This window comes from Seriola dumerili, unplaced genomic scaffold, assembly GCF_002260705.1.
Source record: "Seriola dumerili isolate Sdu_G_001 unplaced genomic scaffold, Sdu_1.0 BDQW01000331.1, whole genome shotgun sequence".
NCBI classification, from domain to species: Eukaryota; Metazoa; Chordata; class Actinopteri; order Carangiformes; family Carangidae; genus Seriola; species Seriola dumerili.
The window spans coordinates 6,930,485-6,945,337 of NW_019174586.1; the positions used below are offsets into that span (position 1 = coordinate 6,930,485).

At 39.1% G+C, this 14,853-nt stretch overlaps 1 protein-coding gene across 5 annotated transcripts in view; it reads left to right on the forward strand.

Moving 5' to 3' along the window:
• The window catches only part of atp8a1 (ATPase phospholipid transporting 8A1), a 102,247-nt gene that overhangs the window by 20,395 nt on the left and 66,999 nt on the right, over positions 1 to 14,853 (forward strand). For all 5 annotated transcript variants that reach the window (XM_022760215.1, XM_022760212.1, XM_022760216.1 and 2 more), the window contains 7 exons: positions 3,441 to 3,540; positions 5,451 to 5,549; positions 9,389 to 9,434; positions 9,697 to 9,737; positions 12,562 to 12,635; positions 14,073 to 14,142; positions 14,272 to 14,399. In XM_022760215.1, the coding sequence (XP_022615936.1) occupies positions 3,441 to 3,540; positions 5,451 to 5,549; positions 9,389 to 9,434; positions 9,697 to 9,737; positions 12,562 to 12,635; positions 14,073 to 14,142; positions 14,272 to 14,399 (558 nt within the window). The remainder of the gene's footprint in view (positions 1 to 3,440; positions 3,541 to 5,450; positions 5,550 to 9,388; positions 9,435 to 9,696; positions 9,738 to 12,561; positions 12,636 to 14,072; positions 14,143 to 14,271; positions 14,400 to 14,853) is intronic.

Consider the following 14,853-nt stretch of genomic DNA (forward strand, 5'->3'; position numbering starts at 1 on the left):
AGTATGCAGTGTTACAACAACAGATACAGACACATCTTGAAAGGATATTAAACTGGAAGTCGTTTATTCATAAAGGTTACTGGTCTAACCAGCTATATGTGTGCAGTTGTGTTTACATAGAAAATAAGTTGGACAAGGAGACGTTATATAACCACCTGTCGGACCATGCAGTCACCATTTAGAAATTCTGTTTCGATATAGCATAAACAACAATCTGATTCATGCAAAGCTTCTGCAAATGGCTGGATCTATCTCAGTTGATTTGGTGCTGTGTACTGTGTGCAACTTGTATAAGCTTTGTGGCTAGGCGAATGGCCTTGGTTGATTTAGCACCTGTTTGCCTTCTGGTTGAAGAATGCAACGCAAGTTATTAGTTGCATCACTTTTTTGTATGTTAGCTCTATTTTATCTGTTTTTGTTGATGTGACATTTCAGTATGAAAAGCTTCTGATGAGCTGTAATTTATAAGTGATAGGAAAGAAATTGTTTAGATAGACTTATAGTATTTTTATCAATGCCCTACTCTACTTTTGTTTACATCAAGCACACGTTTACAAGCAATAACAGACCTGTTTTCAATGAGGATCAGTTCAGAAATGCAAAAATGCGAACTTTATTATTAATTGTATGGTCAAAAATACTGATTAGCCTCTTAAATAAATGGAAACCCTGTATATTATACAAGTTTTATTCCCAAACCCCCAAAAGGTCGAACCAAATTTCGGTAAGGATAAAATTGCAGCACTGAAACAACTTATACAAATTACATGACATTGTTTTTTAACCCTACAGTTGAGCTGGAAGAATTAATTTTTATTTAAAAGTGCCACTCAGATTTGTGAGTGGAATCAGGTCTGTTTTAATAGCAGACTTATTACCTGATGGCTTTCCTCAAGGTTTGCAAGGAATGATTGGGGAAATAAAAACTTAAAATCAGAGTTGTATGATTTTAATTATTATCATATTACTCATTTTGCAATATATGTGTAGTGACACTACAGTATATAGTAATACTTATAAATGTTTAAATATCGTGTGGGAAGGCTGGTGGTTCATGTGGTTTTTGGGTGTTTCACTGTTTAGAAAAGAGGTGTCAGTAGACGTGGCTGAACACTGTTCAACGTACAAGACAACCAAATATGTGACGTCAAACTTTTCTACTGTGGTGAAAATGTTGATAGATAGTGTTAAAGATTTTTCTGATCAGTGCTGCATGGATAATAATCTGGATCATTTTGAACAACTGGAGGAAATGCTCCTCTCATATTGTCTTCATTCTCAGGGAAATAAAATGTAAGATCCATAATCACCCATTAAGAAGAGTGTTAAATGAGCTCTTTATCTTGCCTCACCTCTGTGGAACAAGTTATACAGTTTAAAATTGTAAAGAGAGTAAGGCACTGCATGCTTTACAGTTCTATCCCCATGAGTTAAGACAGAAGAGTGAAGAAAATAAAGTGATAAGCAGAAACAGAAGATGACAAATGCTGAAAGAGAAGAATGATAGAGCCAAGGTTTTTAGGTTAACCTGCTTGAGAGCTTCCCAGCCACTATTTCTTTGTATCTAGACTGAAGTCGTAGTTATGCATTAGCACTACCAAGGTTTAATACCCAGTGGGGTCACCCATTACAAATGTGAATGTACTCATGGTATTGTTATGGGCTTTGGATGATATGTGGCAAAGTGTTTCACAATAGAAATGGTCTAGAATGAAAAGGAAAAAGAAAAGCGGCTGTCTGGTTTTCCTAAAGTGTTCTTTTGGAAATTGCAGAAATAGTGCAAGTGAAAATAATAACATTAATAATAATATATGTCCTCCTGACACACAAAAAGACGCATATACTTTCTTCTTGTTCCGCATCCTTGTAATTACTTATCTCACTCAACTGTTTATTGGCTTTTCAGTTTATGATAGCAAACTTCCTGGTGTGATGATGATGCACTATAAAAATAAAGAGCATACACATATCAAATGCCACAGTAGCTCCAGCCCTAATTACTATACTCTTTCCATGCAATGTTCTTGCTGCCTGTGTATGGAATTGTTAGTTATTAGGTTGTTTGGCTTGTGGGTTGATTTGTTTTTATTTTTTGTCCTGTGTCTCCATGCTGTTTATCTTTCAGCTCAAAAATTTGCTAAATGCATGTAAAAATATCCACGCAGATATAACTTAATGTCCTGCCTTAACACCCAGGAAAGTTCAGCTGAGTGACTGGAAACCCTGGACAAAAAAAACAATGTTTGAAAACACGAAATTATCGGTAGGAAGTTGCAAAGAGGGATATTCAGACCACATGAATTCAGCCATATTTTAATGCTATAAATCGGGTGGTTAAATTTTACAATTTCAAATTGTTAACCTCCTCCTTAACAGATGATCCAGAGATTATGATTTTTTTCTTGTGACTGAAATGACTAGACTAGACTAAAGACTAGACTTTGTTGAATGAAACAAAGCTGGTCCATTCTTGACCCTTGTTGTGACAGGGCTCTTCATCATGCTCCTCTGTGAGGCTGGTAGTACATTGTACTGCTGTCAGAACAATGCCTTGCTCTTACTCACTTGCTTTCACTCTGTCCCAGACAGCTCCACTGTACCAGGCAGCCGGGATGACTGTGAACGTAAAACTTTTTTTAATCAACTCAATTCAGTGCTAGCCCACTTTTCCATTACTTTACATTGTGCTTGTGGATGTGCTATAAGTGAAAAATGTGCCTGTCAAATAAAATTCAGTCTAACAGGAATAAAACAGTGGCATCACTAATGTTACCTCCATATGCTTTGCCCCTTTAGATGAGTTGGAGGCTATACTCCCTGATATTCTGCTTGTATATGTGTGACGGCTTTTGTGTGCGCGTGAGTAAGCAAAGCACTGCCAGCGGCTTGGCATACATCATGGCATATATCTTCTCCCAAAGTGGCTGTTCTGACTGGCCCTTTAATGCAGCTGTAAATCAGACTGCTGGTGGTCTGATTGGGGGGCTGTTGAAGGCTCCACCAGCCTCAGAATACCGCCATCACCCCCCAATCCCACTGCAGCACTGGCAACATAGCTCACTCTTTACATCCCCCTCTGTCAGTTCCCTTCTTCCTCCTAATTATTCTTTATGATCATTGCGTCCACCAGTCTCTGGTGTTCATCAGTCTCACACACAAACACAGACACTCCTGTGTCTGCAACAAAGAGGAGCTTGTAGAATAGATGGACTGTCAGGCAAGGAAATTATTGTTTTCAATATGTTTGAATGGCTAGGTTAGATAAGACAGAATCTGAACCAGGTGATTTTCAGATTCATTTTTATGTGCATCTTTTAATGTCAATATCATAAAAATGTACTCACCAGATTTTGATAACTAACCATTTTATTTTTCTCTTGTGTCCTCTCTTGCTTCCTCCTCTGCCCATTGCATTGTTTGCTGCTGGATCCGGTCTTCAGCACAGCCAAATATAATTTCCTCACCTTCCTTCCCCGGTTCCTCTACTCACAGTTCAGGAGGGCAGCCAATGCCTTCTTTCTCTTCATTGCACTCTTGCAGGTAAGATGTGGTGTGTTGCTGCTGTTTCTCTGCTTCTGTGACATAGATTCAAATACAAAGATATCTTGCAAACTACCTATTAATATTAAATCTCTGCTCTTCTCAGCCTCGGTTTTTGCTTTGTTCCCATTGCTGTGCTAGTGGTCTGCTTTTTTACTGTTTGCCATAACCTAGACACCATTTCCAAAGGTCATATCTGTAATTTCATATGCACTCAGACAAGTTCACACGTACACACACACTTTATATATCCTGATAATGAATAATACATGTAATACTACGTGTGCCTCCTTTAAAAGCAAACTAGATGTGCCTGGCCTTGGAAATATATAGGGTGCTGTGGATGGCTGTAATTCGGTCCNTATCCTGATAATGAATAATACATGTAATACTACGTGTGCCTCCTTTAAAAGCAAACTAGATGTGCCTGGCCTTGGAAATATATAGGGTGCTGTGGATGGCTGTAATTCGGTCCATTACTGTACCCATACCACTACGGTGCAGTACAGAAACTGCATTGGACTCAGGCAACACACACACATAGTCAAATTGATTTAGAGCCACAGGTAGAATAGTAGGGGTGATGTGAAAATCTTTAGCATTAAATTTGATAAAGAAATAAGCTTCTCCTGGGCAGAATGTCAGTGTCCAGCTGATTATCAGCTCCTTTGATTACTGCCCAACTTCAACCAAAGATCTCAGCACTAGCAATTCAGTGCTTTGCCTGTATAGGTTATCATTAATCCCTTTTAAGAACACTCAAAGCCTCAACCACCAATCATTACTACATGATTCAAAAGGAGGTTAGGGTTGTCTCAGGTGTTCAAAGCTTAGCAGATAAAGTTAAATAATGGTGAGAAGAGAGGCTGCCTTTACCTATATTCATGTTGAAAGACTACCCCACATTAATGAGAGATTTGAGGTTGGGAAAGTGTCCAGGTTCTAAGAAATGGGACCTAGGAGCATGACGACTCAGGAGGCACATATATAAGTAAAGAGGGTTCATTTACAGAAAAACAAGGATACAAAAATTCAAGCAGGCAAACAAAATACAAAGGGTCAGGCTGAAGCAAAATCCAGAAAACACAGGCAAGGTCAAAAACACGATCAGGATCAAAGAGGCAGGCAAAGATCAGAGCGCTGGAAAGCTAAGGCACATGGCACAAAGACAATCTGGCAGAGAGCAACTGGAAACGGATGGGTTATATATACTAGCTAATGAGGGAACGGGGAACAGACGAACAGGGAAGAGGAGCGTTGAAGATTCTGCTGGCGGGAAAGGCAGGCGGGTAGGAGTGGCAGTGTCTGAAATGGCAGCAGAATTAGAACATGTATGCACAAACAGCTGGACTGAATGGATGAAAGGATGAATGAGCAGACTGAAACTCAAAACCATGACAGGAAAGGGCTCTATCCAGGGGCCTTGAAAAGCAGCAAGCAGCCCTGTTGATTTTCTGACCTTGAATAAAACATCTATGCAGATGAGGAAGAGAGAAGATCTATTTCATTCAAGTTTCCTTCGAGCAGTGTAACAGTGACTGTCTCCTGTGGCCCTGTCCTGGCTTTAATTACACTGGTATTTGCCTGTTAATTTAAAATGGATGAAAAAAAGTTTGGAGTTTGTGTTCATTTTTGAGTCCATTAAATGCTGTTTACTGTACAGAATTTGAGATGGTGGTAGTGATTCAAAGGTCTGGAACCAGGCTACTAAAGCATAGCTCTTTGACACTGTTGATGACACTGACAACTGTGTGCCTGTTTATTTGACAAGAATATCCACGATTCTCAATCAAAAACAATTTCAAACTTGCAAATGAAAACATTGTGTAGTGTAGTCGCTGTCATCCATGAAAGTATCTGGAAATTGTAAAGTCGGCTTCTGCTTAATTCTTCCCTGTTGTGTCTTTCAGCAAATCCCAGATGTGTCTCCCACTGGTCGCTGGACCACACTGGTGCCGCTGCTCTTCATCCTGGTGGTGGCTGCTGTCAAGGAGTTCATTGAGGATTTGGTAAGATAGGCTCAATTTATATTTGATACAAGTCGTGGTGTTAGATTTTCTCTTTCTTTTGACTTGTGTATTTGTCATACTATGTTTTCTTAAAAGTGATATTACCTGAGAGCCTTCTTCTGGGCTAGAAAAACCTCAATCCTGGAGGCGATAAGACATGCACCAAAACTCAGGCAGACAACAAGTATGAAAAGGCAATCAACAAACTTTTGAAGGCGCAGTTTGCAACTGGTTTAAAATAACTCATCCATGAATACAGACAGCATACACACATTTACTGTCTTTTATCCTTAATTTGTTTCCCATGTTACAGTGCAAATATGAAATAGTTTAGTATGCCACCAATCAATTAGTTGTAGTTAACACCTATCAAAGGAAAAGTGCCTGAGTACATGAAGTTCATCAACTTCATAAAATGATTAAATTAATTGTTTAAATGTTTTGTGAACTGTTGTATTTGTTAAGTAGGTCACTCATCCTCTCTTCAGACGACATACTTTTACTTGAAGAGACCGTGCCCCTGTAGAGAGCGTGGTCTTTTGTTTTGTATTACTGTACAGTATGTCTTCTGAGTGCTGTTCCCTGTGGAGCAGAGAGGAGGCAGTGATGGTTATATGACCACAGCAGGAGACTCCTCGACATATAGACACACCATGCCACAGAGACGTGCATACACACACAGACTGATTTCACAGAGGTCACAGCTGTGCCTACTGCACCCGGAGTACTCACTCAGTCAATTAACCTAGATGCTGAATGCTCATGCACAAAGGCAGATAGTATTAACAAAACAAAACAACTGTTTGCCCCCGAGCAAGTCTGAGCCGTTATACAGATGCTGGAAAAAAGACAATTTATTCAGTATGATTTCAGGATTATTTTTGCTTTGGTTAAATCTTTTTATTGTGTTTTGTTTGCTGTGAAGTTAAAGGCTGCAAAATGTCCACACTTAATTCTCTCAAGTCTTTCTGAACTAAGTGAGGGAATGTTGAATTCTACTGTATTGCAGTGACCCTGCAATGCGATCCTCTATGCAGGTCCCAGTGGACAGTTACTCTATACTATTAGCTTCTGTCTTGTGCTGAAGGCACCAGCGCAGCACTTTTTCCTCCAGCCTGTTGTGAAAAACATGGGAACGGAGTGGTGATGACTCTGTCTTTATTGCTGAAGGTCACCTGCAGACACGTCTGTTCCCTGTACTGCGCTGTCCCTCACAAGTTGACCTGCCAGGGCAACATCGACCCCTAACTTCATGAATCATGCACTATGGACACACACTGTACAGCATGTGTCTTACCTTGTTGCTGGGTGTCTCTGCTGCAGCACACTCTGGCCCTTTGTTCTGGGTAGCTCAGCTAACTTTCACCTGAAAATATAACAATCTGAAATGCAATACTACGAATTACATACAAGCGGCAGTGCATTTCAAAATACTGTATCATGCCCTTTTACACAGTAACACTGTTTCTTATCACGCAAACTGAAATGAAAACAGTTGAAAGACCAAAGAACAGTTTGTGATTGCTGTTGTGTGGTTAAACCACCTTGCTCACTGCTCGCTGTCTCATTATTATATATTATATTGAAGCCATATTAGCAGGTTAATCAAGGTAACATTGCAGATGCTCTACCCTTTTATCTCTTGCTGCTTTCATTTTTTCCTCTGCTATGGCTGAAGTCTACAGAGACCTGATACTGCAGTCTTTATGCATACCCTCTGTGCGCTACTCGCTCTCCACTGCACTGTGATTACACACATCATCTAAATACAGTACATCTCCTTTCCTTCATGTCCATTGGGACAGAAGGAGCAAGACGGGCAGAGACAGAGAGAGAAGGGCAAAAGGCAGGAAAAGTTGTTGATATAAATACAGTTGGACTGTTACTGCACGTTTATGTGGAGTCGAGGAGGATCTGTACAGCGAGAACAGTGAGCTTTGTAGAGGTCTCTACTAGCAAACTTTTTTCTGGACACGGCACATGGTGAAAGGCTGAAGTCACGTGACACAGACAACCTATTCATTAGACACTACAGCATGCTGCAGGGATATTAAATCGAATTTGATTCAACTGGAGCCTGAAGGGTGGGGAGTGGACGGCAGAGAGAAAAAAAACAGTGGAAGTATAAGAAACAGACGCACTGGAATATAAAATCAGAGAGAGATGGACCTGAAAGAGCAGATGGAACAAAAGTGCAAGAGGTCTGTGAGGATTCTCAGTCATCCAGGTCATGATATTTCTAAGAGCTATGTGAGAGCAACTGGACTTGCTTGAGGTTCTTGAAGACGTTTCACCTCTCCTCCATAAGGCTTCTTCAGTTCTGACAGCAAAAATAACAAAGCCTTTAGAGCAGATTCAGTCTATTTGATGCTTTAAAATGGTTTGAGAGGGACTATACACTTACAGGTTGATATAACTGGGTTATAACAGCTGTAGCATTAGACAGTTGTTTTTTGTGACTGTAAAGATGCTACAGGTCATTGGAGAAATCTGGCCAAGGAGAGCGAATACATCTCTCCTCTATTAGCATGTATTGATGCAAGCTACTTCACCTTCAGCTGTTCTGGCTTCCCAGTGAGCAGCTGGAAGACTTTTTTTTCTTTCTCCTGAAACGTATAGTAGAGTATTTCAAATTACCCAAATTAGTTTTAAATTACATTAGAATTAGACTAAATTCGAGTAGATCTTCAGAGTAAATAGATTATTAGCGGCGATGTGAGTGGATATGTCCTCTCCTCGCTAATCAAGTACTGCGCACGTTGCTTTTAGGAGCTAGATTTTAAAAACACAGTGATTATTTATGTGTGACGGACTCAGCAACACATTATTACTCAGCGTGATGCTAGTTGACAGGCTGTCCCTTGGAATCAGCTGTTGAAGTCACAGTTGATTGCATGACTGTTCAGCAGACAAGAAGGACATGGGGGGATTTAATACTGCTGATCTGGATTTTGATGTGGTGTCACCGAGTACACAGTATAGTTTGTTTAGCCTGTAAGTACATGGTACCTCACTGTAAAATACTGTGTATGCTGCTTGACTTAACTGTATTAAGGGTATGAAGTCACAAAACAGTTTTATATGCAGAAAATGGTAGGTAGCAACAAAAAAACAAAGACATGCATTTGAACATTTATGACAACCTGTGTAACATTTCTGGTAATTAATTAATTTCATAAATCATTTTTTCATATTTGTTTCAAGTTATTATTTTCTACCTAATTAAGCATATTAAAAGATGAACTGCAACCTGTGATCATCATCAGCAGTTGTTGTCATGGAATTGTAGATGGTCTTGTCCATGTTGGCTTAAAACCTGAGGTACAAATATAGCTGAAGATTAATGTTACTAGGATTTGGGATTCTCATTGTGGACGCCGACTCAAAATGTCTATGCTGGCATGTTACTGTAGGCGTGACTTCAATGCCATAATGCATGACATGAGTCTGTGCAAAGATTGTGTCGTCATAGTGAGAATATTCACAGCCACGGTGCAGTCGGCGAAAAGGTGTTATCTTTCTTCAGCTTGTAACTGCAGACTCAAATCGGTCCATCTCCCTCTCTCACTGTAGTAAGTAGTGCGATACAGTGTCAACTTCTTCAGGCCATTTCCTCCTATAGAATCAGAGGTGGAGGCTCTTGTAGGAGAGTTAGTCTTTATGCAATTAGTTTGTTTTCTCTGTTGTTTGTTTATAAGACTTCACATCACATTCATTTCTCTCTCAGGGATAGTGCTGCTCCAGGGCTATACCTGGGGATTAATTATATTTTAATTTAATTAATGTATATCAGAGAATAATGTCTGTGTAATGTGAACATTGTTTGTTTTTCCTTATAGAAACGTCACAATGCGGACAGTGTTGTCAACAAAAAGGAATGTCAAGGTATTGAAAACCATTTCTTAACAAGGTTTTCAAATGAGAAAACCAATGTGTTGTTAGTTTAACTAAAGAACATACTACTGTATTTAGATTTAAAAACCTCTGCTTTGTAACATAGCTAAACACCATGATACCAGTTTGTGACGTATTTTCTAACCACTGTTTTCTGTCTGTCTCCATCTTTTATTCTTCTTTTCTTTGTCTCTTTTACTTTCCCTTTCTCTCTTACTATAACTTCTCCCTTCTCCTTCATCACTGACAACAGTACTGAGGAATGGTGCCTGGGAAATTGTGCACTGGGAGAAGGTATGTACGAACAGTGTGTCACTAATGGTCATTTGAATCAGTTCACATTTTATGCATCTGGAGCAGAAAACAGATCATTCATTCTACCAGTTCCACTGTCTATTGTGCTGTTGTCAATTAGAGAAATATCACACATACTTTATACACACACTCATACACCCTCTGACCCCTCTAGAATCCAGCTACTAATTAATCCAGTGTTTCCGTGTGGACGGTCATTACATGGCAATGCTAGAGGACAAAGAGCAGCTTCCTCTCTTCCCTCATAATGAAACAGTTTTATTACTGTGGCTGGAATGATTTAGCTAAAAGCAGAGGGTGTGGAGAAAAAACACCAGGCAGTGCAGAAATGAGGTAGATTTTTACTGTTTGATAATTGGCAATACTGCCTCATCCATTAGAAGGTACATTCAGCATGTAGCAGTGCAATATAAGCTGAATGTTTCTTCCTGCTCTCTGGGATATGAGACAGGCAAGGAAAACTGATTTATTACATTAAGTTTTTGTTGATTTGTTCTTGTGAAGTAAATTAACAGCAGGACATGTGTCTGTGTAAACATGTCGCCATCACAACTCCTGGACTGCTAGCTGCACACTCTTATTATTACTGTGATAGAATTTAATACATTAAGATGAGAACAAAATAGACAGATAGATTGATGGGAGGATGCTCCAGTTATTTAATAAAACTCAGTTACATAACACTTGAGACACAATACACAACATAAAAACATGCTAAAATAACATGTTGGAGCGTTACAGATTCTGAAGGGCGGGGCTAAGAGTGTATATATGATTAGACTGACTATTAAAATGCCTTGTCTGAAGCAGTGATACAGAAGCACAACATTTCTGTAACTAAGATATTCACTAACAAAATATTTGAGTCATGCATTGACTTGGTTCCTGCACGAAGAAAATCACTGTGTTACTTGCTGCTCTGTGAATGTTCGTCCCCTTTATACACATAGAAATCTTCTCTAAAAAACCAAGGTTTAAATAATTAATGCTTCTTACATCTTTATCATGCATATTGTAAAAGCGGCTTCTCCCCCAGATTTCTATTTGGTCTCCAAGTTCCTTTAAGAAGAAATTCTTCCAGGACAGCTTGAATAATATCGAGATCATAATTATTCATAACGAGGCCGTCTTCATGGTTTTGGGTGCAAAATTGTTTTGCTATGGTTCATGCATTTTCTGTAATCCTGTTTTTTTCAGCTGTAATAGATTTTTTTTTTTTTTTTTTTTTTTTATTGTGGTGAAACTAAATGTTTGAGTGTTGCTGACTTACCATGCTTTCTCAGAATTAAATGTGTTAACTAAAGTCTTCATGTACTCACATGGTAATTGTGATGTGAGTGACATAATAAACCAGAGTTTTTTTTAAACCTAAAGTTTTAAGTGCTACCTGCTAAAACCTACTCAGTCTGCTCATGTTTGTCTTTGTGACAAAAGAAATTATAACGGCATTAGCTTTTCATCTTTAATTGATGGCTACTTTTTGTTCTTACTGCCACTGATCAGAATTCTTTAAATGTAATTTATTTTCTTCACAACATCAGTGGCTAAAAAAGAGGGATTAAATTAAATAGGTAATTTGTGCAGCATGTTGTTTTATTTCTAACCAGTTGTTAGGATTGAAAATGTTAATAAACACATTTTTTTGTGAACTTGGTGAATGATGGTATCTGCTGAGTGGCTGCACTTGTTATGCAAAGTTCAGCAGTAATGAGAGAAAAACCCCAGCTGTTTCTTCAGCGTGTCTTCTCATCAGCATTGTACGATGTGTACTGCTTTAATGTACTTACCTTTTATCTTTCCAGCTGTGCATTTTTACTCCTGATATTAAACTCATGTTTCCTTTGATGCTGTTTTATAGGCAGTGCACAGCAGTAAACAGTTTATTTTCACAGGTTGAAGTGGGCGATGTTATTAGAGTAAATGGCCATGATTTCGTTCCCGCGGATGCTGTCATTTTATCGTCCAGGTATAGGAGTCCACCCTGCTGCCAGACTGTGGGGAACATCTCCTCTTCTACTTTTCTTCTTCTTGCTCTCTCAGCTCTCCCTAAAGAAGTGATGGGTAGATGATAACTAGAGCCACTATTGTCAAAGTGGCTGAAAACTCCTGCATTTAAAAATCTGAATTTGAAATTTGGTTTTCTAAAAGGATGTGATGCTATGAATCTTCATGTAACACCCATCATTTCTTTAGGTGGGACAGTGGTAATGTGATTTTTGGAATTAGAATTAGAATTGACCAGTCATGTCAACATAAACCTGCCTACCTTCTTCACCTTTTCAAAAACCATTTGAATCTGCTGTGGATGGGGGTTTATAGCCTAGAATGATTCTCTAACCCCCTTTGAACATTTTTGTTCAAATTTAGTACAGAATTGTGTTCGTATTTCTCCAAAACGCTGATTGGGAAGTCTTAATTGAATTAAAGAATCTTTTCTTCTGGCTCTCCATTCAGTCATTTCTCATATCCTGCTTTACCATTTGTTATTATTATTATTATTATTTGTTTACCAGCAGGTTCACAGCAATACATATTTTTCTAAATGGTTTTGTGAAAAGGAGAACAGATGACCAACCATACCCTCTGATCATACAGAACTGATCATTATGCTCTTCTCATCTCCCTTAAACTGAAACAGTTGTCTCTCTCCCCTTGTGTTTGCTGTTTGTTTGTCTGTGGTTAATTTCTTTTATCCTCCATCCCTCCTTTTTCTTTTCTCATCCTCTCCTCCTTTGCCCCTGTGCAAACAACTGCCACACTTTCTCTCTCTCACCCCCTGCTGGTTCGTGGTTGGTAATATCAGGTGGCTGTTGGGGAAGTAGTCAGAGCTGCAAATGGGGATCACCTTCCGGCTGACCTCGTCATTCTGTCATCCAGGTCAGGAAACCAGCAACATTACCAACAAAACAGCGGTGGGAGAGATGGGGGCTGTGTGTGTACCAACTGGGACAAGACAGCTCTTCTGTCACTCCTGACACAAATGAGAAATATTTTATTTTCCACACTTGAGGAATGAAGGGGCCTGTGATTATTCTGGCAACGATATCGAAGTGCCACAGTCAATAAACACCATGTTTCATTCATTTTTCTACTTCTCCTCTACATTGTCATTTGGCAGCCATAATATTGGCCGTTTATACAGTCATCGTGTTGTGTTTTGTTTTACAACATAACATGCACAGTAGACCCTTTTCAATGTTGTTGAGGCTGAAACCTCTAACACTGCTAAGAGTGAATGGAGACATAAAGTTTTGTAGCACAGGAGCACATGCTCCTTCTTTGAGATACTTTTTTGTTCGGGTGTGAATATATTTTCCCTGACCTTGCATGGCTTGTATGGCACGCTGAATGCCACAATTTTATTTGATGTGACATTTTGCATGAAGGTGAAAACCATCTTGGAATTATGCTTTGGCTAACTTTCCACAATAGGTTATTGCCATTTGAGCAACTCTAAATATAGTTCAGTAATTCACTATCAGTATCGAAGCGGTATTTCTCTGTTTTCTGACTTCATTCCATTTAACATAACTCTCATGCACTGGTTAATTGAAGCAGAGTCCAAATCTCTCATTGATTGTGGTTGGGCTTCAGTGTCCAAATCTCTTTTTGAGTTTCCCTTCCACCCTGTGTGTGTTTGGACCAGCTTACAGTATGAATAAATCACTCTGTTAAGAGAGTAGCTAATCAGCGATCCAGCTCACCTTAAGCACCGGCATGCTCTAACTCTCTGTCCCTGTGCCCAGAGTCTGTCAGAGCCCCATTTGTCTGCTCTGTTTGTTGTGCTCAGCATGCCTGCTTGCTCATATCACCCCACTTTAGTGTTTTCTCTCTCCACTCTGTCCCTTTGCAGTACATTTTAGCTTTTCTTGAAAGTTAAACTCAGGGGTAGCGGCAAACAAAGATGGTATGTCTGCCCTAAGGATATGTACTGTACATTAAATGGGCAACTTCCACTCAGTAACACTTTGTTGTAAAGTTTTGTGCTCCTGAGTGACCTTAAGGCTGGCATGCAGCATCTATGTTTGCAGTGCTCTAGTCTTATGCTCTTGTTCTGTTGTAGACACTTTTCCTATCAGATTTAGTTTATAAGTGATTGTAACTGATTTGAAATTTCATTGAAAGTGATAAGTTATTTCTGGCAAATAATCAGTAATTCAGCTTTAGTGTTAGACTATATTTTATTAAATCATAAACATATAAAATAATGATCAACTGACGTTAGACAAACTGTAATATATGACTGAAAAACACTTTACTTTTGTCATGCTATATTACTATTCCAAGTGTCTATTTCCTTTCCCTCCACAACAGTGAACCACAGGGTATGTGCTACATTGAAACGTCTAACTTGGATGGAGAAACAAACCTTAAAATCAGACAGGTGATTTTCTTTTTTTTTTATTCTTTATTGTGCACACAATGAGAACTAAGAGGCAAGTTTGCAACACCAGTGAAATGAATGGAAAATAAAAACAACACTATAATGCTGTTACATCGACTACATCAACAGGGTCTCCAAATGACTGCAGAAATAAAAGACATCGACAGCCTGATGCGTCTCTCTGGGCGGATGGAGTGCGAGAGCCCAAACCGCCATCTGTATGAGTTTGTTGGAAACATCCGCCTGGATGGACACAGGTGGGCTCCGTTACAGCGCTCCATGCCTGGCTCTCTGTCCCTCTTAGCATCTCAGCAGTCCATTAGCCAGGAGCAGCGCCAGTAACAGTGCATTACAAGGTTTTAGGGATTGTTTAATCTTTCTGCTGAAGAAATGAAAGCACCTGCTGCGGTGATACTTAATTATGGATTTGTTTGTAGGCTTTGCCATTGTAAGGAAAATGCGTTACATGCTGTATGCCTGCTCTTAGCTTAACTCAAGGAGTTTGATAAAACTCTCCTAGAAAATCGTTGTTATAGTGAGTTATACTCGACTTTTGGTTATTTTATAGACTGATGGGCAATATTTTCATTTGGATGGAAGCCTTCACAAACTATTCTTACAACTTGTTCAAGCCCCAAACTTTCATTTTTACTATATAGATTACATATAAATGTATATTCTAATCTATGATTAAGAGTTTAAATTTTAGTT